Source organism: Peromyscus maniculatus, chromosome 19 (assembly GCF_049852395.1).
Source record: "Peromyscus maniculatus bairdii isolate BWxNUB_F1_BW_parent chromosome 19, HU_Pman_BW_mat_3.1, whole genome shotgun sequence".
In the NCBI taxonomy this organism is placed as follows: Eukaryota; Metazoa; Chordata; class Mammalia; order Rodentia; family Cricetidae; genus Peromyscus; species Peromyscus maniculatus.
In genome coordinates, this window is record NC_134870.1 from 26,489,217 (window position 1) to 26,513,381 (window position 24,165).

Consider the following 24,165-nt stretch of genomic DNA (forward strand, 5'->3'; position numbering starts at 1 on the left):
CATGAACTTGGCAGGTAAAGGTGGCTGGAGCCAAGCCCCACCACAGCCTGGATTCAGTTCCTGGAACCCACACAACAGGAGAGAACAGACTCCCAAAAGCTGTCCCCTGACTCACCACAGATGCCACAGCACAAGTATACCTATACACAATGCACATGTGTGTGCACATCAACGACTAAATAAAGGTGCAGTGAAATTTTTAAAGAAAAATCAGGCAACCTAGAAACAGGAAAAAGATGAATGGCCGCGCTGTGGAGATAGAAGGCAGAAAACAGTAACAGCAAGCAAGACGGGCCCTTCTGGGATCACGGCAGTGATGGTTATGCAACAGTTTTGTGTCAGCTGCATTTTAACTCAATTAAGAAAAGTCTTCTCAAACCAGTACACCACACAGGTGAGGCTTCCTGCTGCAGCCTGTATGTGGAACAGGTGCAACAGAAAAGGGCCTCCTAGACTGCTCCCCAGCTGTACCCCAAGCAACCTGCAGCCACCCAGCAACTCAAATGACCCATGCACACAGTGGCCAGGAAGACAAACCAACACGCTGATTTCTGAAAATTAACTTGAATGCTGTGAGCAGAAGCACTAAGCATATAGACTAACAAATTAATAGGGATCTCGGAGAGCCAATGAGCAAACAAAGACAAGGAAACTTCCATGTGATCACATTTCTACTCCCCAATTGAGTTAACATATTTATACAACTGAAAAAATAGAGATACAGCAACCGGAAACCCATAAAAGGACCTGGAGACGGTAAAAACAAGCTCAAAGCCATGGCAAGCACAGATGCATGAGTCACAGGCACCGCCTGGCTGATCTGTGTGGGTCAACAGAGGCTACAAACCCACTCCGATATCAAAGGCTATTTATAAAGCTTTCCAAAAACCTTGGCTCCTGCTTCATCAAATGGAAAGGAAGGAGGCTCACGGTAATACCTGTCCGTATCACCCCAGGAAACACTGCTGTCTCTAAACCAAACTTCCAGGCTAGACAAGCAACAAGGACCTTGTTCCCAGCCAAGTGCTCTGATGGAAAGACCAGGTCCACATCACCCACTTCTCCGTCCCGGGTGATTGATACAGAGTTCAGACCATGATGAAATCATTCATGGATCAAACGTCACCGTGTCACTTGTCCCCAGATCCACACCCACCTATGCTACCATGGAGCTGGTGTAAACAGACTGAGTTTCATGTGCTATTAGCTCTGATCTAAGTAGCTGACATAATACCAATTAAGTTTATAATGACTCGGGAGTAATAAACGCGTTCTTGGCACAATTCTCTATGCAAACATGATTCAAGGGGTGGGTTCGTGTTGCCCTTTCTTCAACCCCTAGATGCTGGGCTGTGTACAAACCATGCATAATCTCCACTCAGAGCTGAGGTTTTAAGAGAATTATCATTTTATAAAAAAGATCAAAAATTCTAGAACATTCAAGCATTCCATAAGAATTCCCACTTCTTTGGGCTGGTAAGACAGCTCAGAGTAAAGAAAGGTGCCTGCTACAAATCTCTGAAACCCACAAAGTAGGAGAGAACCAAGACACACACACACACACACACACACACACAGAGAGAGAGAGAGAGAGAGAGAGAGAGAGAGAGAGAGAGAGAGAGAGATCTTTGAAATAATTTTCATTTCTTTAGAGCCAAAGAGAAGGATAGCTTGAGTTGGGGTCTAGAACCCAGAATCCTGGGTTCCTACTCTGATATCCCTCTCTTTCTCTGAATGATTCTAGCCCTGAAAAGCACATGTGATCTTTATTTCCCAACTATGGGCAAAAGACACCAATTCACCAGACAGTTTTCTCCATTCTCCGTGGCTATTAAGAAATCAGGGGAGCAGATACCACATTTACATCCTCAAGCCCAGCAGCCAGCCCTACCAATCACGGCTCTAGGAGTTTATGTCTCTCGGAGAAGTCTTAAGACCCAATCGCCACACTCATGTGGGGTAAACTATGGTACCAACAGTAGATTCTTCGAATAAAATACAGAAACTTACTTTTTCTTATGGAATTTACTACAACAGTTTAATATCAATGAGCTGCATGTACTTATGTAGACAGAGCTTTAAATCCTGCTATTACGTGAAAAAACGAAATTGTTAAATATGAACGACTTGTCCTCCATCATGCAGATGTGGCACTAAAACAGCCAGCACTCCTGACAGTAGCTGCTGCTGGCGAACAAAGAGACTAACGTTGAGGGGGCGGCATTTTCAAAGACTCCAATCCCATCAGTGTTGGGGGGGGGGTTGTGTGTACGGAAGGAAGGGGGTTGTTTGTTTGGGCTGTTTGGGTTTCTTTTTAAGTCGTTTTGTTTTGTCTCACTACGTAGCCCCAACTGGCCTGGAATTCACTCTGTAGATCAGGCTGGCCTGCCTCTAACTCCAGAGTACTGAAAGGTGTGTGTCTCTGCATCCAGCTTTGGATTTGTAAAAACCAAAACTATAGTGAACACTAGAAAATACTGAGGCTGAAGTGTGGCTCGGTGGCAGAGGGCTGGCCTAGCACGTGCAAGGCCCGGGGTTCAATCTTCAGCACGGCCAAAGGGAAAGCTTTCCCTTCTTAATTCTGGGTGGTGAGTACATGTTTGTTTGTTGAGACACATGACTCATGCTTCCCTCAAAATCACTAGTTAGCCACGACCTTCAATTTCTCACCTTCCTCTTGAATGCTGGGATGGCAAGCCTGTGACCCCATACCTGGTCTAAAGGGCACTGCTGACCAAATTCAGAACTGAGATACATCCCAGTCCCCAGCGTTAGTTAAATTTTGCATATCTATGTGTCTTGATTCTTTTCCAATTAAAAAAAAAAAAAACTTTTATAAACACTTGATGACAATATGCATGATCAGTAAACAGGTGTCGTGACCAGCCCCTTTAATTCCAGCACTCAGGAGGCTGAGGCAGGAAGATTTCTGTGAGTTTGAGGCCAGCCTGGTCTACAGAGCGAGTTTCAGGACAGCCATGACTACCAAGTTGAGACCCTGACTTGAAAAAACCATAAAAGAAAAAAGAAAAAAAAAAAAAAACCTAACAGAAAAAATCGGTGTCAGGCTTATACCATGAGTAAATACTCAAGTATTCCTGTGCAGGCTCAGCACTAAGCAGTTTACACATTTGATAAGGAGACATGCCTTCCTCCTCGCCCCACTCCCATTAGGTATGGTCTTGAGAAACCACTGGCACTGCTGACTGACTCAGGAGAGGAGACTCACTTGCGAAGCACACAGTTTGCTTCTGACTGGACAGGCTCCGTCTCCCTCTGCAGACCCATGGCTGCCGCACCCTTCGCCTATACACCTAATTCTGGAGCACTATCAGAACCATGTTAGCGCTGCACATTACACCACCCCTTCAACCTGACCTCATCAACAAGGAAGGTAAAATTGCCTTTTAAGATGAGGCTCCAGCTGGGCGGTGGTGGCACACGCCTTTAATCCCAGCGCTCGGGAGGCAGAGGCAGGGGGATCTCTGTGAGTTCGAGGCTAGCCTGGTGTACACAGCGAGTTCCAGGACAGCCAGGGCTACACAAAGAAACTCTGTCTTGAAAAACAAACAAACAAAAAAGATGAGGCTTCAATATTCATCCCATTTTCAACTAGTTCCATTCCCGGTGGGAAATTTCTTTACTCTCTATTCTCACCTCCATTCCAGAACACTTCACACAAGTGTATTTGGGCTCAGAAGCAGTAATTTACTCAACACAGTAATAAGTGAGAGAGTTCTTGTTCTTACTCCAAGAGTTCACAAGCTCATCTATTAATAGTGTGTCACAGCAAACAGCAGCCATGACAGGCTAAGACTCTTCAAAAGTAGACAAATTATTCGAGAAAGTTGAAGGTTTTTAGTACATACTTGAATCTTGAGAAAAATGTACATGCATATGTGTGACTGTGCATACAAAAATGTACATGCATATGTGTGACCGTGCATAGAAAAATGTACATGCATATGTGTGACTGTGCACATAGATGTACATGCACATGTGTGACTGTGCACAGAAAGATGTACATGCATATGTGTGACTGTGCACAGAAAGATGTACATGCATATGTGTGACTGTGCACAGAAAGATGTACATGCATATGTGTGACTGTGCATACAAAAATGTACATGCATATGTGTGACTGTGCATAGAAAAATGTACATGCATATGTGTGACTGTGCACATAGATGTACATGCACATGTGTGACTGTGCACAGAAAGATGTACATGCATATGTGTGACTGTGCACAGAAAGATGTACATGCATATGTGTGACTGTGCACATAGATGTACATGCACATGTGTGACTGTGCACATAGATGTACATGCACATGTGTGACTGTGCACAGAAAGAAAAGGACTTGTTTCTTTTTAAGTGTGTGGGGTGAAAGACCCCAACACACGAGAGGCTGAGGCAGGAGGACAGAGATTTTCCAGGCCAGCCTGGACCACAAGGTGAACCTCTACCTCAATAAACAAATCAAACAAACAGAAAACTGTGCCATCTCTGTGATATCATCAGTAAATTTGTGGAGGTGGCATTTCCTTTGTCAAGAGGAAGCACACCTCTAGTTCTGAAGCCTAAAAGGCCCCTAAAGAGATGCTAATGTCTGAGATGGCTCAGCAGTGAAGAGCACTGGCTGCTCTTCCAGAGGACCTGGGTTCAGTTCCCAGCACCTGTATGGTGGCTCACAGCCATCTGTCATGTAATCTGAGCCTCTCTTCTCTCTGATGCTCTCTTCAGTCATGCAGGCATACATGCAAATTACATAAAAATATATGAATAAATTATTTTTAAAAAAAGAGATGCTAATGTCTTCTGCGATTCCCTCCCATGTGTCCCACGAACACACACTCAGCTCAGAAGCTAACTTGATGTCAACTTTCACCTTCTGCATTCCTAACTAAGAGCAAACCTGCTTCCCTCAGCCAAACTAGGTGTGGCCAGCTCCAGGGTCAGTGCAAGTGATAGAAAGCTAGAAAAGGTATCTGCAGGTCAGGGCTGAAAACTGACAGCCCTCGAACTGGGACTGGAGCTCAGCTGTAGAGTGCTTGCCTAGCGAATGAGCTCTGAGTTCAATTCCCAGCACCCCAAGGTGCGCACACACAAGAAAACAAAACAGAAATAAACAAGCAAACGAAAGCAGACAGCCTCTGCTGCTCTGAAACCCACGGAGAAGCACCTCTAACTGTGGATGGGGCTATCCTTTAGCACAGACCCACGGAGAAACACCCCTCTAACTGTGGATGGGGCTATCCTTTAGCACAGACCCACGGAGAAGCACCTCTAACTGTGGATGGGGCTATCCTTTAGCACAGACCCATGGAGAAGCACCTCTAACTGTGGATGGGGCTATCCTTTAGCACAGACCCACGGAGAAGCACCTCTAACTGTGGATGGGGCTATCCTTTAGCACAGACCCACGGAGAAACACCCCTCTAACTGTGGATGGGGCTATCCTTTAGCACAGACCCACGGAGAAGCACCTCTAACTGTGGATGGGGCTATCCTTTAGCACAGACCCACGGAGAAACCCCCCTCTAACTGTGGATGGGGCTATCCTTTAGCACAGATCCACGGAGAAGCACCTCTAACTGTGGATGGGGCTATCCTTTAGCACAGATCCACAGAGAAGCACCTCTAACTGTGGATGGGGCTATCCTTTAGCACAGATCCACGGAGAAGCACCCTTCTAACTGTGGATGGAGCTATCCTTTAGCACAGACCCACGGAGAAACCCCCCTCTAACTGTGGATGGGGCTATCCTTTAGCACAGATCCACGGAGAAGCACCTCTAACTGTGGATGGGGCTATCCTTTAGCACAGATCCACGGAGAAGCACCTCTAACTGTGGATGGGGCTATCCTTTAGCACAGATCCACGGAGAAGCACCCTTCTAACTGTGGATGGAGCTATCCTTTAGCACAGACCCACGGAGAAACCCCCCTCTAACTGTGGATGGGGCTATCCTTTAGCACAGATCCACGGAGAAGCACCTCTAACTGTGGACGGAGCTATCCTTTAGCACAGATCCATGGAGAAACACCCCTCTAACTGTGGATGGAGCTATCCTTTAGCACAGACCCACGGAGAAACCCCCCTCTAACTGTGGATGGGGCTATCCTTTAGCACAGATCCACGGAGAAGCACCTCTAACTGTGGACGGAGCTATCCTTTAGCACAGATCCATGGAGAAGCACCTCTCTAACTGAGGATGGGGCTATCCTTTAGCACAGATGCTCTCACCAGCAGCCAGAAGCTTGCCCACAGCAGACACTCATTCAGTTCTCTGGAGTCTCTATTTCACTGCAGTAACCCAGGGCTCAGTGCCTGAATCCTGACACCCCACCTAGAATTCACAATCATCCTCCTGCCTCAGCCTTCCAAGTAACAGTATTAGAAGCATGCACCATCACGCCCTGCTATTCTTTTCTTTTAATTAAGCTAGTTCCATAACTTTATTAATTTGATATTTTAATTAATTTGTTCATTTTGTGTATTCGTGTTTTGTCTGCATTCCACAAGTGTGCCTGGTGCCTGTGGTGACCATAAGAGGGCACAGGATGCCCTGGGACTGGGCTGTGAGCTGCCATGTGGTCCTCTGGAAGAACAGCCTCTGTTCTTCATCACTTAACCATCTCTCCAGCCCCAAGTTCTGTAACTTTCAATGCTGTCTGTGAGTTCTCAGTTTATGGAGAATCCTTTTGTTGTTGCTGGTCTGGAGTTAGGGACCACTGCCACACTAAGAATGCACTCTAGCCAGGAGCTACACAGCCTGGATCCTCGAGACGATTCTTTTTTAAATGTTTTATTTTGAAGATTCTTATTTTATAGGCTCAAGAGTTTTGCCTAAATGTTAAAACCTACGGGCATTACTTGTGTGCCTGGTACCTGCAGAGGCCAGAAGAGGGTGCTGGATCCCCAGGAAATGAAGTTACAGATGGCTGTGAGCTACTATGTGGGTGCTGGGACCTGAGCCAAGCCATCTGGAAAAGCAGTACACCTGCCTTCTTAACCACTGAGCAGCTCTCTAGCCCTAAGACAATCCTCCTCCTTTTTTTTTTTTTTTTAATTGTATTATATCCACTTGGGAGAACTACGTAAGCCAGGTTAGCCCAAAATTCACTGTACAGTCCAGGCTAACTTCAAAATTGACTGTCCTGCCTCAGTTTCCTTTTAAAATTAGTTTTGAAACTTCAAGATTGACCAGGAAACACCGGGGTACAGGTTAGCAACATCTGTTCCTATGAACACGTGGAACAACTACAGTGGCTCACCTCTGTGAGCCCAGGGCACGTGGGACAGTGTGTGCAAACCACCTCGAGTGAATCACACTGGCACAGGAGCAGCTGCCTACTCAGAATCAGCGCTCAGAGTGAGTGAAAGTAACGGTTTCCTTTGAACTCCAACTCCCCCCCAGACCTTCCCACTATACATGGCAGGGCCCCCATCATCTGTGATTTAAGTCCCTCTGCTCCGCCTCAGCCCCCTCCAGCTGTGGAGATGTGACCGCCAGCCCTAACCTGATGGCACTGTGCTGTTTACTGCCTGCTCTATCCCAGTCGTTAGTGACACTTCCCCCAGAGAGCTCAGATCTGTACAAAGTTCCGGTTTATCAGCTGGCACTGTACCACATGTCTACAGTCCTACTTGGGAGGTAGAGACCGAAGGATCAGGAGTTCATTTCTTCCTCAGCTACACAGCGAGGCAACACACAAAACTAAACCAAAAAATTCCACCAGGCCTTAAAGGATGGAGAATGTCTCCATCTCATAAACCCATCCCAGACCCTCTCCAACAAGAGAACGAATGTAAAACGCAGGAGGAAGAGATGATTCCAGGATCACAGGGCAAAATTCCAGCCATGACTGGCTCCTCTCTTTCATACTTAAGACACAATCGTCTTTTCTCTGCCTTCAAATTTATCCACTTGACTACGTGTACTGCCACTGCCAGAGCCCAAGAGGCCAGCACCCCCCACCTGGATGACGCAGAAGCCTACAGCAAACTATTTACTGAAGCGAGCAGGGAGGGAATTTAAGAGACGAGTAAAAGCCGGGTATGGTGGAGCACACCTCTAATCGCAGCACTTGGGAGGCAGAGGCAGGCACGGAGGCCAGTCTAATCTACATAGTGAGTTTCAGGAAAGCCAGGGCTACATAGTGAGAGTCTGTGCCCCCCCCCAAAAAAAAAGAGACAGAGAAAGGAGAGAGGGGGGTTGTAAAAGCAAGCCCAGCCTGCAGTATCCAAGGGCTCAGAGTGCAAAGCTTCACACGGACATCAGGCTTCTCTCAGACATGCCCAAGCCCTCCGTCCAAAAACAAAACCTGTAAAAACCACCCATTTTCTGGCTCTGGTATTCAAGTGGTCAAACTCAGACACTAGCCCACTCCAGATCAAAACAGGAATTATGCAAAGAAAAGGATTTCAGATGAGACTTTAGTAACCTGAGAATACGAAAACCCAAGGAAGTCCTCAGTCAGTTAAGTCAAGAAAAAATGTAGAACACCAGAAGCATAACAAAGTTTTCCTGGTTTTCACACACTCCACCTCTGTGACACACTGAGGGGACAGGAAAGGCATCTACGGATCCTTCAACAGCTTCACAGACACGCGGACTGCTGGATCTCCTTGACCGAATTATTTCAATTAGAAGTGGAGACCAGAGACCCAGACAAAGCCAGGCACAGCTTTCCACTGGGGCCAGCACTGGGGCTGTCTCTGACTCTTTTACTGGCTCTTGGGCCCCTACTCCGCATACTGGGTCGCCTTGGCCAGCCTTAATACAAGGCGAGGTGCTTAGTCTTACTGCAACTTGATGGGCCGTGACTGTCGGTATCCACGGGAGGCCGGCCCTTTTCTAACAGAAAAGGAGGGGTGGACTGGGGTGGGGGGCACTGGGGGGAGTGGAGGGAGAGGAACCTCACTGGGATGTAAAATTAATTAACTGCTTTAAAAAAAATAGCTGAAAAGAAAATCAAATGCAGGATGGGCCAGCGAGATGGCTCAGTGAGGCAAGGAGCCTGATGCAAAGCCTGGTTTTGGTCCTGGTTTTGGTCCCCAGGGAAGACAGAACTGACTCCTCTGTCAAGTTCTCCTCAGGTGAACGACAGCAAGCAGGACCTGTCCTTGATCACACACAAACACGTACAAAATAAATAATGTTTACACTTTTAAATGCAATGCAGGTGTACTAGAGTCACGTGAGTGGTTAACTTCTTTTTAAACAACCTGACTCGAAACACCTGGTTAGGACCAAGTACATTTCTTTTTCATCTGCCTGCCAGCTTTCTCTCTCCACACACGCGCTCCCTCTCTTGCAGTACATGCCCACTATCAAGAGCCCTAAGCGCAAGACCACGACTGCATGGCTAATCTCTAGCACAAAACTGAGTCACGGCATGCTCTCTGAGCCCCTAGGCTCTGGCTCTGCTGTAAACAGATGTGAGAATACAGCCCTATGGGGTTGAGACAGGAGAGCGCTCAGTGTTTCTGTGAGTATTTTAAACAAACAAACAAACCCATTCAATGAGAACGGTGCCAGGTTCCCTAGAGTGACCTAAACTGCACACTACACGCTGTAGCTGGTCGGCAAAGGTCTCAGAACTCCCTCGGCTTGTTTGTTATTTTTAGCAGGCCAGTGGACACCGCCTTACAACTAAAGCAGCATGGAACAGCTAAGGGGAGGGGAGGATCAGAAACGACCAGCAAAAAACAACAACCAAGTCACCACTTCCTCCATCCATAAGAAAGAATCATTTTCCACATCATTACAGCATCACACAGTTTGACCCCTTAGAGTCAGTCACATATAAAAACAGCATTTCAGAATAAAGCACCAGTGGAAACTGATAAGGCTTCCTGAACTGAAATACTGTTCCACGCTCACAAGTATTTTCTTAAAAACAAAAGCAGAGGTCGGGCGTGGTGGCATATCAAAGCGAATCAAAGGTATGTACATATATAAAATATCTGTAATGTGTATTTTACAGATAGATAAATAATAAGAGTTGTCTAGTTAAAAGGAACAGTCCTTTTGAACTGTTTACATCTAAATTCTTCTCAAACCAAAAATATTTCTACTGAGGATATGAGATATACCAAGTTTCTACTTGGCCAACTTTACACACACACACACACACACACACACACACACACACACACACACACACACACACACACACACACACACACACACACACACACACACAGGCACTGGGAATAATGATGATACAGGGAACACTTGATGAAAACAAGAATATCTGTGGGCTTTGAAGGAACCTATGTCTACACCACTTCTGAAGGCTACAGCAGGTGACCCTGAGCTACATTACTCCTTATGACATCAGGACACAGGGATCACACAGAGTTCATCATCAACTCGGGGTTTCCACCCACCAGGCTCTTTTACACTTATATCTTTTTTTTTTTTTTTTTTTTTTTAAATTATTTATTACGTGTACAGTGTTCTGTCTGCACATATCTCTGCAGGCCAGAAGAGGGCGCCAGGTCTCATTACAGATGGTTGTGAGCCACCATGTGGGTACTGGGAATTGAACTCAGGACCTCTGGAAGAACAGCCAGTGCTCTTAACCTCTGAGCCATCTCTCCAGCCTACACTTATATCTTAAATAACCAAAAACTATTTTAAAATGAACACTCACTTTTGTAAATGCTGAGAATGTAAATGAACTCTACCAAGAACTAGCCAGCCGCGTCTGAAATCTCAATGTACAAAGCACCAGAAGACATCACATGGTCCAAAATTCCAAGTGAAAACAAAGGACTTAGCTGGAAACTCAGCTTTTGCATTTTTTAAAAATAAAAAAAGAAATCTAGCTATAAGTGCCTTGTTATCTAGCTACTACTGAGAGCTAGAAGTTTGTAGTTAAGTTTGACACTTTTTCTATTTCTTTCCAGGACTGCTGGGGTGAAGATCGAGGGTAATGTCAAAAAAAAAAAAAAAAAAAAAAAAAAAGAAAGAAAGAAAACAAAAAGGCCCCCTCCTCAGCAAGACTGTGACATAAGCTGCCCTGCACTTTGAGATCTCTAAGGAGAAGAATGGACTGTCTGCTAGAACGTCTATATGATGTGATATAAGAACAAACCAGACAGAAGGAGGGTCAACAGTCACCTCCAATAACATAACAAAACCTCACACACACTGCGCAGAAGAAACAAGGGAAAAAAGAATATAGAGTAATTTTGTTTATAAAGTCCAATAAGAGGTTAAGTTACAGTACTTTTAGGACACATTGACAGGTAACAATACTAAAATTTTTATTCTATGTGTATGGGTGTTTTGCCTTGATGTCTACTTGTGTCCCATGTACATGCCTAATGCCCACAGAAGCCAGAAGGGGCTCCAGATCCCCTGGAACTGGAGTTACAGACAGCTGTGAGCTGCCACGTGGTGCTGGGAATTGAACCTGGGTCCTGTGGAAGGGTAGCCAGTTCTCTTAATGGCTTAACAACCTCGCTGGGCCATAAAGAGTGAAACAGTTGGGGCTGAAGAGACAGCTCAGGTGTTAAAAGCACTGACTGCCCCTGCAGAGGACCCAGACTGATTCCCAGCATCCAGAAGTGCCTGGAATCCCAGCTCCAGGGGATCTGACACTGGCTCCCTCGGGCACCTGCACTCTCGTGCGCGCGTGCACGCGCACACACACTCACACACACACACACACACACACACACACACACACTGACATACACACATACATAAATCATTTAAAATAAAACTTAAAAATTTGTTTTAGATTTTTTTTTTTAATTTATCTTATGTGTAGGAATGTTTTGCATGTGCTCATGTTTGTGAACCACATGCATGCCTGGTACCTTTGGAATTTGGAAAAGGATGTCAGACCCCTAAAACTGAGTTTGGATGGTTATGAGCTGACATGGGTACCGGGAACTAAACCTGGGTCCTCTGCATGAGCAGCCAGTGCTAGGCCATCTCTCCAGCCTCAAAATAAATCTTTTTTTTTGTTTTGTTTTGTTTTCCGAGACAGGGTTTCTCTGTGCAGTTTTGGTGCCTGTCCTGGATCTTGCTCTGTAGACCAGGCTGTCCTCAAATTCACAAAGATTCGCCTGACTCTGCCTCCTGAGTGCTGGGATTAAAGGCATGCACCACCACCGCCCGGCAAAATAAATCTTTTTTGAAAAATGAAATGGTTACCTCAAAAGTTAGGGTAGTGAAAATAATTAACTAATTAATTTTTTTTTAAAAGTCAGGCATGCTGACACACGCCTTTAATGCCAGCACTGGGAGGCAGAGGCAGGTAGATCTCTTGAGTTCTAGACCAACCTTGTCTACAGAGGAGCTGGACAGACAGAGCTATGTAGAGAAACCTTGTCTTGAGAATAAAAGGGGGGAAGAAAGGTAAGATAGTGACCAGGCATGGTGGCGCACGCCTTTAAACCCTGAACTCAGGAGGCAGAGGCAGGAGGATCTCTGTGAGATTGAAGCTAGCCTGATGTATATATAGCAAGTTGCAGGCCAGCCAGGGCTATAGAGTGAGACCCTGTCTCAAAAAGAGTGGCAGCTGCCTGTGGGGAGGGGGCAGAGGGGAATGGCAGTGTAACAGGGGGTGAGAAACCAACATTCTGGGGTACCGCTGGTGTCTTGTCCATATTTGATTTCTCAGCTTTTAATTATTGAGTATTGTGAGTATTATTGTAAGTATTATGAGTATTCTTTTTTTTTTTTTTTTTTTGGTTTTTCGAGACAGGGTTTCTCTGCGTAGCTTTGCGCCTTTCCTGGAGCTCACTTGGTAGCCCAGGCTGGCCTCGAACTCACGGAGATCCGCCTGGCTCTGCCTCCCGAGTGCTGGGATTAAAGGCGTGCGCCACCACCGCCCGGCCTAGTATTCTTAAACTATATTTAATACATATTTCTTTGAATTCCAAATCTCATTACAAAATAAATAGACTAAAACTGTAATGGATTCTAAACTGAGTTATGCAAGCAGATGAACTGGGTAGAGTCCAGGCCTAAGTTTTGTGTTAGTTTTTTTAAAGAATGATTTGATTTCTAATTGTGGGGGTGGGGAAGGGGGTGTGCGTGTGAGTGCAGGTGCTGAGAGAGGCCAGAAGTCTCAATGCCCTTGAGTTGCAGTTACAGGCAGTTGGGAGAGGCCTGACCAGGGATCTGAACTCAGGTCCTGTTGAAGGGAAGGGCATGCTCTTAAGCACTGAGCCATCTCTCCAGCTCTCATGCTCAATGTTTTTAAAACATTCCAAGGACCTCCAAAGACAGATCCCATCACACAGCCAGTGCCAGCTCAAAAATGAGGTACTTACAGCAAAAACTGGACGTCCATCCAAATGTCACCTGTGCTCTGGAAAAAATGACCCTCAACGGGATGGGAAGAGTACAATTTCCTAAACCGTGGGAATTCCTCCAAAATATGTTCTCATCGGGGATGAGAGCTAAGCCAGCTGCAGTATCGCAGACACCTCCTATCTAGTTCCCCCATCACTTTTCTTCAGGATTTAGTAAAATGTTTTGGATTTTACGTGTAGCCTGGGCTAGGGAGTATTGCAACAACCCTAATATTGCAACACTCTGCCTCGGAAATGGCACTAAGCCAAGAGCCAGAGGCCTGCATCTCCTCACTACTTCTGTCACCGCTGAGCTAACCAGGGTGGTGGAAAGGGTGGTAACCATGGTGGAGAGGGAAGGAAAGGCGGCACAAAAGAACATACAGATGTGCCTAAAAGTGGAAAGAGAGCATAGAGAGGGTCCAGCTTCAACAGTCCACACAACCAGAGACCCTGAAAGAGCACCTGGGAAACACAGGAAAGCACAGAGACACATTTACAACAATTAGACTGACAACTCTGACGATGGATGCCAGAAACCAGTGGAGTGTTACCTTAGAAGGGCTGAGAAATCCCTAAAAATATCAAATGTGTGCTCTGAGGTGTACAAGCAGTAACCATGGACACTCATACCTGCAACAGTCTGTAAGTCCCACTGTCCACTAGACTGACGGATGAAAGGTATATTCCTCAATACACTCACAGAAGGAGATCCCACCCATCTCTTGTCACTAACTGAGTAAGAGAAGAAAAATCAGAAGCAGAGAGAATTATTACAGTTATTACAGTTAGTGTGAGTTCAGGCGCACAAGTGGACTTCAGGATGCAGGGACGGACTATTAATGTGTGCAGTTACAAAGGACCTAAGAAACAGGCCAAGGTAGTGCACGCCTTTAATCCCAGCACCTGGGAGGCAGAGGCAGGAGGATCTCTGTGAGTCTGAGGCCAGCCTAGACTACAGAGTGAGTTCCAGGACAGCCAGGACTACACAGAGAAACTCTGTTTCAAAAACCCAAAACCCAAACCCAAACCAAATCAAAGGGAAAAAAAAAAAAAAACAACAACAAGCAAAAAAAAAAAAAAAAAAACCATAAGGGGTTCCCCCCCCCCCCAGGAAAAACTGCTTCAGGAAAGAAAAGGAGAATGTAGTGGCTGATGTTAAAAACAGGGTTCATTGGCCAGGCAGTGGTGGCGCACACCTTTAATCCCCCCACTCAGGAGGCAGAACTAGGCGGATCTCTGTTGAGTTCAAGGACAGCCTGGTCTACAGAGCGAGATCCAGAACAGGCACCAAAACTACAGAGAAACCCTGTCTCAAAAAAGCAAAAAAATAAAAAAAAGAGGCAGAGGCAGAGGCAGGTAGATCTCTGTGAGTTTGAGGCCGGCCTGGTACACAGAGAAACTCTGTCTCGAAAAACAAAAATCAGGGGTTACAGACAGAGATGGAAAGTGAAGGCATCTCATGTCACTGTTTTGTGGCTAGTGCATTTCTTTTATTTACTTTTTTTATACAATTATTGAAAGAGCGTGTGTGTGTGTGTGTGTGTGTGTGTGTGTGTGTGTGTGTGTGTGTGTAGGTCAAGCGGACAACTTCGGGAGCTGGTCTCTGGTGCCCTGGGTGGATCCCAGGGACTGTCACCTGACCCGGGAGCAGTCACCTCTACTCGCTGAGCCACCTCACTGACCAGCCCCGTCTAACACCCAAGGTCTCCTGCAGGCCTGCGTTGGACATGTACACCCTTCTTCAACAGTATATGCTAGCTTCCGTCTGTGTCATGTTGTAGTGCTCGTCGGGATACTTCCGACGTCCTCATTCATTATTCTGTTACTGGTGATCTAAGCTCGGCAGCAAGCTTTTTCAGAGTTTAGATTTATTTATTTTTATTTCCTGTACATGAGGCTTGTGCCTGGCGTGCATGTATGTGCACCACCTTTATGCGGTGCATAAGGCGGCCGTTTAGAGTTACAGACAGGTGCTGGAAACTGAACCTGGTTCCTCTGCAAAAGCAGCAAGTGCTCTTAACTGCTGAGCCAAGATTGGTGACCTTTGATATCGCTAGTCTTAATTGTTTAGGACACTACAAACGATGTCCACATAAGACGGCAACTGTAACTGATAACTGCTGTTCACTGGCAACAATGAAGAGAGAGAGGAGGAGTGCCTGGACAAGGGCCTGAGCACAGCTGTACGTCACAGCTGTCCCAGATGGTGCGTCTCTGATGGACCCGGACAGGGTAAACTGAAAGGATTCATCGTTCTCGAGGCCATGAAGAGCACGGGTAGTTCACAGGAGAAAGCTGAAACATCAAGATTACTCCAAGTCTGCAGGCTGGGGACAGAGCTCAGCCGGCAGTGCTTCCCTAGCACTCACAGGGTCCTGGAATGGATCTCCAGCACAGCATAAGCCAGAACACATAAAACTGGATGTGGTGGTACACGCTGGTAACCTCAGCATTAAGAAGCTCAAGGTTGGGGCTGGGGAGATAGCTCAGAGGTCAAGAGCACTTGTTCTTGCACAGGACCTGGGTTCAATTCCCAGCACCTACATGGCAGCCCATGACCATCTGAAACCCCAGTCCCAGGGGACCTGACACCTCTTCTGTCTTCCTCAGGCACCAAGCACCTGCATATGCTGTACATACACATATGCAAGCAAAACATCATACACATAAATTAAAACTAATAAAAACTTCAAAAAAAGAAGTTCAAGGTTGCTGTCAGCTATACAGTGAATTAAATGTTAGCCTAGGCTACTTGACTCAAAAAATTGCTACACTGATTGGCTCTTAAATGTGACACACGATCCTGTCTGAAAGCATTCTGCCTACAGCAGAACTTTCTTACAGAACTAGAGTGCTGAGTTTATGCTGTTTATGAACCCAGGGCTTTGGGTATGCTCGGCAAGCACTCACTCACTCACTCACTCACTCTATCCACTGAGCCCTAATATGGCAAACTTCATTGTTTCTCAAAGTTGCCACAGCCACCCCAGCATTCTGCAACCACCACCCTGGTAGTCAGCAGCCATCTACATTCAACACAGACCTTCTGGCATGAAAAAGAGTCACTCACCAAAGGTTCAAATGATCGCTCACACTGTCCTGCAACAGAGCATTTTTAAATCTTCTTTTAAAATTTATCAATCTTATGTGGTATGGGTGTTTGGCTTGCATGGATGTCTATGTGCCTGGTGACAACAGAGGTCAGAGGGGGTCTAGAACTGGAGTTACAGGTAGTCGGCAGCTGTCATGTGGGTGCTGGGAACCCACACTGGATCCTCTGCAAGAACAAGTGCTCTTAACCAATGACGTGTTTTTCCAGCCCTGATGAAGCATTTTAAAAATTAAGGCATACGCATTTTCTAAATAAAATGATATAAGATGCTAGTTATGGTAAAGTATGATACAAACACAACTCTCATAGGCACTGGGAAACAAAAACAAAATGATCATTTTAACCTTTATAATATATGCTTAATAATATATGCTTTATTGTTACCAAAATCTGGGAAATCTTCAAGGCCTGTCTGTATGCTAATGCAGACATAAGGCTCGGGCAATAATTGAATGTAGAGGTAGTAGGAGCCAGCAACAGTGGGAGAAATGGGAATTAAGAAATCAAATGCAGGGCTGGAGAGATGGCTCAGAAGTTAAGAGCACTGGCTGCTCTTCCAGAGGTTCTGAGTTCAATTCCCAGCTCACAACCATCTGTAATGAGATCCAGTTCCCTCTTCCAGCCTGCAGGCACAATACTGCATACATAATAAATAAATATATCTTTAAAAAGCCGGGCGGTGGTGGTGCACGCCTTTAATTCCAGCACTTAGGAGGCAGAGGCAGGCAGATCTCCAAATTCAAGGCCAGCCTGGTCTACAGAGTGAATTCCAGGACAGGTAGGGCTGTTACACAGAGAAACCCTGTCTTGAAAAAAACCAACCAAAAAAAAAAAAAAAAAAAGAAAAGAAAAGAAAAGAAATCAAATGCAGCCGGGCGGTGGTGGTGCACGCCTTTAATCCCAGCACTCGGGAGGCAGAGGCAGGCGGATCTCTGTGAGTTCAAGGCCAGCCTGGTCTCCAAAGCGAGTTCCAGGAAAGGTGCAAAGCTACACAGAGAAACCCTGTCTCAAAAAACCAAAAAAAAAAAAAAAAGAAAAGAAATCAAATGCAAATTTACATTATTAAACCAGAAAGCTATCAACAATTATCAAGTGACATAGAACAATGTTTTATTTTTTAATGTATGGTGTATATATGTATTATGTATAAAAATATTTACACTGAACGAAGTTTAAAATAAGACATACCAAATTGTGCGTGTAACAGAGGAATACAGGAAAGCAAGAAGATTATTTTTTCATATTTAATTTTTTTCTGTTGTTTGAATTTTTTGCTTTTTTAGTGTAGACGTATTATTTTTATAATATAAATAACATGCAAAACTAAAGGCCTGGGAAGGAAATTAACTTCCTAGAGTAGGTGTTTTTAGCCCTGGTAGTTTCCTGTAGCTTTAATCAGCCTTTCAGATAGGCCCCATGGCCCTAACTTGCTTCTAAAACACAAGCTACCCAGCAGTGTCTGGGAGATCTGAAAGGAAAGCTCTGCCAAGTCAACTCCCTGTGCTCATTACAACTGGGCAGTGAGCTGGCATCACCTGTGGCGATTTTACCCTGGTAACCTGTGTGTGTGAGAGAACGAGAGAGACCGAATGCAGAGGCACACAGAGGCAAGAGCAGGGCATTGGATCTTCTAGATCGGGAGCTTTGGGTGGTTGTGAGCCACTTGCCGTGGGTGCTGGGAATGAACAGAGGCGTCCTGCAGGAGCTGCCCATGCTCAAACTCACGAACATCCCTCAGCCTCCTTGGAAAACGGTTAAGTATAAAAGCTAAAAAGGTAAGAGCAGAGGGTATACCACCTGCCACACAAGCCTGGCCACCTGAGTCTGAACCCCAAAACCCACAGAACCATTCTCAAAGGCTGCCCCTGATCTCCACACAAGTGTCATAGTACACACACATACAACAATAAATAAATAAACAAACAAACAAACAAACAGATAATCAGATAAATTCTGCACAAAATAGTTAACATATACTTATCATTTATTCAACCCGGGCCAGTGAGACAGCTCTGCAGTTAAAGGCACTGGCCAACAAGCCTGACAACCTCAGTTCAAGCTCTAGTTCCCTCAGGGAAAGGGAGACAACCGACTCTTGAAGGTTGTCCTCTGACTTCCACACACAAGCCATAGCATGTGCATGCCCCACCACCACACAAAGAAATAAATATAATTTTGAAAGAAAAAAAAAACATCTTACCCTTATGCCGTAAGTCATTTCCTTTACAGTAACCATCTAATATATAGTTTTACATAACATTTCAAACATTCAAAAGCCAAGAGTGTCGGCACATACTTGCAATTTCAGAACTTAGGAATCAGAGACAGGAAGATCAGAAGTTCAAGGTCATCTCTGGCTACATAGCAAGTTAAAAGTCCAGTATGGACTAAACCAAACTCAGTCTCAAAAGCCAAAACACAACAAAATTTAGACACATAGCAGTGGCTTTGGTTCTGGTTTGTTTCCATAAAACAATTAACCAGATGGGGCTGAGGAGCTGGCTCTGTTGGCAAAGTGTCTGCCACACAAGCATGAGGACCTGAGTTCGGATCCCCAGCACCCATGGAAAGAAGCCAAGTGTGATGGTGTCCACCGCTAACACCAGAGCTGAGAAGGCAGACGTGGATTCCTGGAGTGGCCGGCCAGACAGTCTAGACAAATCAGTGAGCTCCAGGTTCAGTGAGAGACTCTGCCTCAAAAACTAGAGAACGACAGAGAATGTTGTCCCCAGGCCCCACATGCACACAAACACGTAACACAAACACACATGCACATGAACACATAATACACACACACACACACACACACACACACACACACACACACACACACCACAGAGGAAAAAATTTGTACTCTGCTGTTTATTCATCAGAACGATTTCTAGATTTACTCAGCTGCAAAAAACAACTTTTTTGTTTAACCTATATGAAATAGTTTCATTTGGGTTTTTTTAAATACTTTTGGTTTTTTCTGAGTGAAACCAACAGAAAGGATATCTACTCTAAAGCAGCTGCAAGGCATAAAGGCAACAGATGAGGTTACAATAGGCTGATGGGGTTTTCCTTTCTAGTTTTTGTTTTGTTTTATTTTTACATTGCATCTTTCCAAGCCACTAATATATCAAGTTAGTTTAAGCTATCAGTTAAGCTAAAGTAAGTCTAAAAAGATACTCCCAGGCCATGACAAATCAGTGCCCTGAGAAATCCCCACAGACTAGAGAGGATGTTTCCTCAATTCAGCAGAGGACTGAATCACATTCTAAACCACTGCCTCAACAGTACTGACAGAAATTAGATCACGCGACCTATGAAATCATGGTGTGTCCACCCTGACCACAGGAAATCTTGGTGCCTGAGAAACAGCCAATTTTTGGGTCTAATCTAACCTCTGTGATAGAGGACAGACCCTTCACCAAAGCCCCAGAAAAAAAAAAATCCCATCAAAGGTCTCAACACATAAGGAAACTGTAATAAGCTTGAGTTTCCCAGCACTTTCCTAATCTATTATCGTTTACCCAAGTTTTAAAGTTGTTTGTTTTCCTTGAAGGAGTACACACCACACCTCAGACTGTTTATTAACTATGGCTCCCTACTTCATGACTGTCTAAAACCCCAATCTAAGACAAAAGAACTGCATGTAAAAGAGACAGTCTAGCAAGCCCCCCAGCAGCTGTTAACTACTGCCCATTAGTCTGCCCCTCTGACACAATCTACTATTTAAACAATGAAGCACTCTTTTGTCTATGGCTTTTTTTTTTTTAAAGAAACTGTCTAGTAAAGGGCAATGGAGAAAATACATTTAAATCAACACCTTATCTTTAAAATTGCCCACAGTTTAAAAAAAAAAAAAAAGAGTTTGTTTCTTATCTTCAAATACTGCCATGAATATGGCTGTTCCATGGTTTCAACACAATTAAAATAAATTAGATAAAACAGAAATATGTCCTAAACTGTCAGCCATGTGTTTTCATTTAATATGACACATGGGATCATCACTTCTTTTCCCTACAAGTTGACATACCTCCAGCTCTTTAATTTTTTCTTCTGCTGTTTTCTGTTTTTCTAACAGCTGGTTGTGAATTACTTCCTTGGATTGTAAAATAAACCTAGAAAACAAAACAGTTGAAAATTAAGCCACATGGCCACTGTATTCAAAAATCAATAGTTACATGCCACAGATATTAACAAGACAAAAGGATGAGTTCTAGATTCAGGGGGAAAAACAAAACCAAACCTGTTACTTTAAATACTTTGGAAACCATGATGGTTTTTAAGCTTTCTTGGCCAAGGAAAAATACGAGTTAAAAGTACATTCTGCTTTCTTATTTAGGAGACAATCTGACATTGAAAATATTTCCAGATAGAAAAATATGGCGAAAGCATCAAAAAAAAAAAAAAAAAAAAAAAAAAACCATCATAAAGTCAACATATAAGCTACCAAAATTTCCGGTAACTTGAGCTGTCTAACTTTCGTGTAGACTTTTTAAAGCAGTATTTGTAAATTGCAGCGTCCTTCCATCTCCTTGGTTTTCTGTAACAGCAGTAACTCATGACCTTTTAAAGTCACAATCAAGTACTGTGTTAAGATCAATGCCTTAGTGTCTCTATGAGCTCCTCACACAAAGGCATTCTATAAGCCTGCCTGTCTTTTATTATTATTCCCAGAGTGTGTAATACCTCTGTAAAGCTCAAAACGCACAAACACAAAGTTTTAACTTTTTCCATTTCACAGTCGGGCACATTATTTACCACTGCTGAGGATAAAAACATGGGGAAGCTTTATGTATTAACACTGAATCTGTTTTGGGGCGTTATGTTCCTAATTCCTGCTGCAGGGAAAGGAAGAACTAACCGTTTCACTGCCTCAAGTAAGAGAGTTGAAAGAAGCATTTCTCTTCTACTGGAACCACGGAAAAACCCCAATTACTCAAATCACTTTCAGGATTGTTTAACTGGGCTAAAATGGATTTCAAGTAACAATTGCAATTACTTAAGAGCATGATTTCACCTCTTTGCATTTAAGGATTCAGCAGCAAAGAACTAAACATTCTTTTTAATAAAAAAGTCAAACAAATCAAGGTAACCACATGTAATTTTCTCTGCCAACTTCAAAGAAACATCATTGTGCCTAGGTGGGACCTCACCAAGAAGCCCTATGATCGTGGCTACTAGACAGTGAAAGGAGACTACCAGGCAACTAGAGATCTGATACCCGAGAAAAACTTTCTTCTTCTCCTTCGTGAATACACCTTACCATGCATATCAATGCAATCCCATGAACTCTTTATCATGTCACTAATCGCCCATATATCTTTTTTTTTATTTATTTATTTTACTTTTATGTGTATGAGCGCTTTGCCTGTGTGTATCTGTGTACACTGTATGTGTGCCTGGCATCCATGGAGGTTAGAAGAGGACATTGGATGCCTGAGAACTGCAGGTAAAAATGGTAGTGAGCCACCATGTGGTGCTGGGAATGAACCAGGGTCCTCTGTGAGAGCAACAGGTGCTCTTAATGGCTGAGCCACCTCTCTAGTCCCCAGTTCAGCTATCTTTTCTTTCTTCCTTCCTTCCTTCCTTCCTTCCTTCCTTCCTTCCTTCCTTCCTTCCTTCCTTCCTTTTTTTCCTTTTTGAGACAGTGTTTCTCTGTGTAGTTCTAGTGCCTGTCCTGGATCTCACTCTGTAGACCAGGCTGGCCTCGAACTCACAGAGATCCGCCTGGCTCTGCCTCCCGAGTGCTGGGATCAAAGGCGTGCGCCACACCACCTGCAGTTCAGCTATCTTAACTATTTTTATTTATTATATCCTGGAAAAATTGTTCACACTCATAAAAAAATGATTAATTGTAGGTCTTTCCCTATAGAACCTATCATGTCTAAACGTTCTTACTGGATCCAAAAGACAAGTGCTATTTCAGATAAGCCTGTATCACACTGAAGGGAGTTTTCACTCAGAATCCGGTGACGTTGCTCAGGAAGTGCTCTTCTGAACTACACTGGGTCTTAGTGACAGGACATGACAAGCATCACACAAGGCAAGGTCCAGGAGCTGCCAATCACGACATTCATGCCCCATTTTGCTAAATAAAGTCATTTAGGCATGGAAGTAATTTTCAAAGTAAAATACACATTTTCAAACAGCACTGGCTGTCTACCATTGAGTAGAATTCTCAAATCATAGGTCTGGGAAATTTTCAAGGCTAAGATTAGAGGTCATTACTTTATGTGGCCTTTAAAAAGAAAGTTATCTGAACAGATACTAAATCCCTTGAGCAGAAAATAAAGTCACTAGAAAGCAAGAACAGTAAACAACAGAAACATGTTGTCCATGGCCACACATACCTAAGGTCGCTATGTTAGCCAGGCCAACTTCACAGGTCAGACCCAGCCAATCTACTACTGTGAGCCTAAAACATCTCGGCCATCCAGATTTTAAACAAGATGAGAATTTTCTAAGCCCAAATGTTTGCCTAAAATGGTTGTTACGTAAAATATTCATATACAAAATGTATGGAAAGTTGTTTGAGCCCTCAATTCAAACAGTGCTGCAGATACTCTACTCTATACAACTATTAGAAAGATCTCCAAAAGGCTAAGATTTTTGAAAAGTCCTTAGGAAATAATTTATCTATGATCAAAGAGGCAATGAATAATTTGGAGACAATGTATCTTATTATTACATGTCTTATTATCACAAGCATTAAACACAGTTTCTAAAAGAGAATCTCACAGAGATACTGCCTAATTGTTTCTATAAACAAATAAGTGAAGATTCTGGAGTTGAAGCTGGGTGGTGGTGAGCACTTTTAATCCCAGCACTTGGAGACAGAAACAGACAGATCTCTGTAAACTTGAGGCCAGTCTGGTCTACATAGTAAATTCCAGGACAGCCAGAGCTACACAGTGAGACCCTCTCTCAAAACAAGCAAACAAAACAAACAAACAAAAAAGAATATATAGCCAGGAGCTGGAGCAATGGCTCAGTGTTTAAGAGCACTCGCTGCTCTTCTAGAGGACCCAGATTTGATTCCTAGCATCCATATAATGAGTCACAACCACCTATAACTCCAGTTCCAGTGGATCTGGTGCCGTCTTCCAAACCCTGAGAGCATCAGACATGCACGTGTGCACATACATACATGCAAGCAAAACACTCATACATTAAAAGAAAATAATCTTAAAAATCTATACATACATCCATCTACAGAGGGGCTGGAGAGATGGCTCAGCCATGAAGACAGCACACCAATCTCGCAAAGGACTGAGTTTGACTCTCAGCATCCATGTGAGAGAGTTCACTACCACCTGGAAGTCCAGCTCCAGGATCCAACACTTCTGGCCTCTGACACGTGCACACACACCCTAAAGACACACAAACACAAAATTTAAAGTAATAAAAAATAATCTAAGCTGGGCTGTGGTGGCACACACCTTTAAGGCCAGCACTTGGGAGGCAGAGGCAGGCAGATCTCTGAAGTTCGAGTCAGCCTGGTCTACAGAGTGAGTTCCCAGGACAGCCAGGGTCACACAGAGAAACCCTGTCTCAAAAAACACACAAACAACAACAAAAATTTAATCAAAAAAAAAAGCGCCTGTGGGGAGTGAGTGTGCCTCTGTGTGAATAAGCATTCACGATATGAGCACAGTCATGTCAAGGATACCAATGCCTCAGATTCATGGGAAGGGCAAGGCTCCCCCTGGTCCAAGAACAACAAATGCTGAGAAAT

At 44.2% G+C, this 24,165-nt stretch overlaps 1 protein-coding gene across 1 annotated transcript in view; it reads right to left on the reverse strand.

The window, feature by feature from the left end:
* Positions 1-24,165, reverse strand: part of Pfdn1 (prefoldin subunit 1) — a 60,249-nt gene that overhangs the window by 15,563 nt on the left and 20,521 nt on the right. The window contains exon 3 of the mRNA XM_006991053.4: positions 20,461-20,545. Coding sequence (XP_006991115.1) covers positions 20,461-20,545 — 85 coding nt within the window. The remainder of the gene's footprint in view (positions 1-20,460; positions 20,546-24,165) is intronic.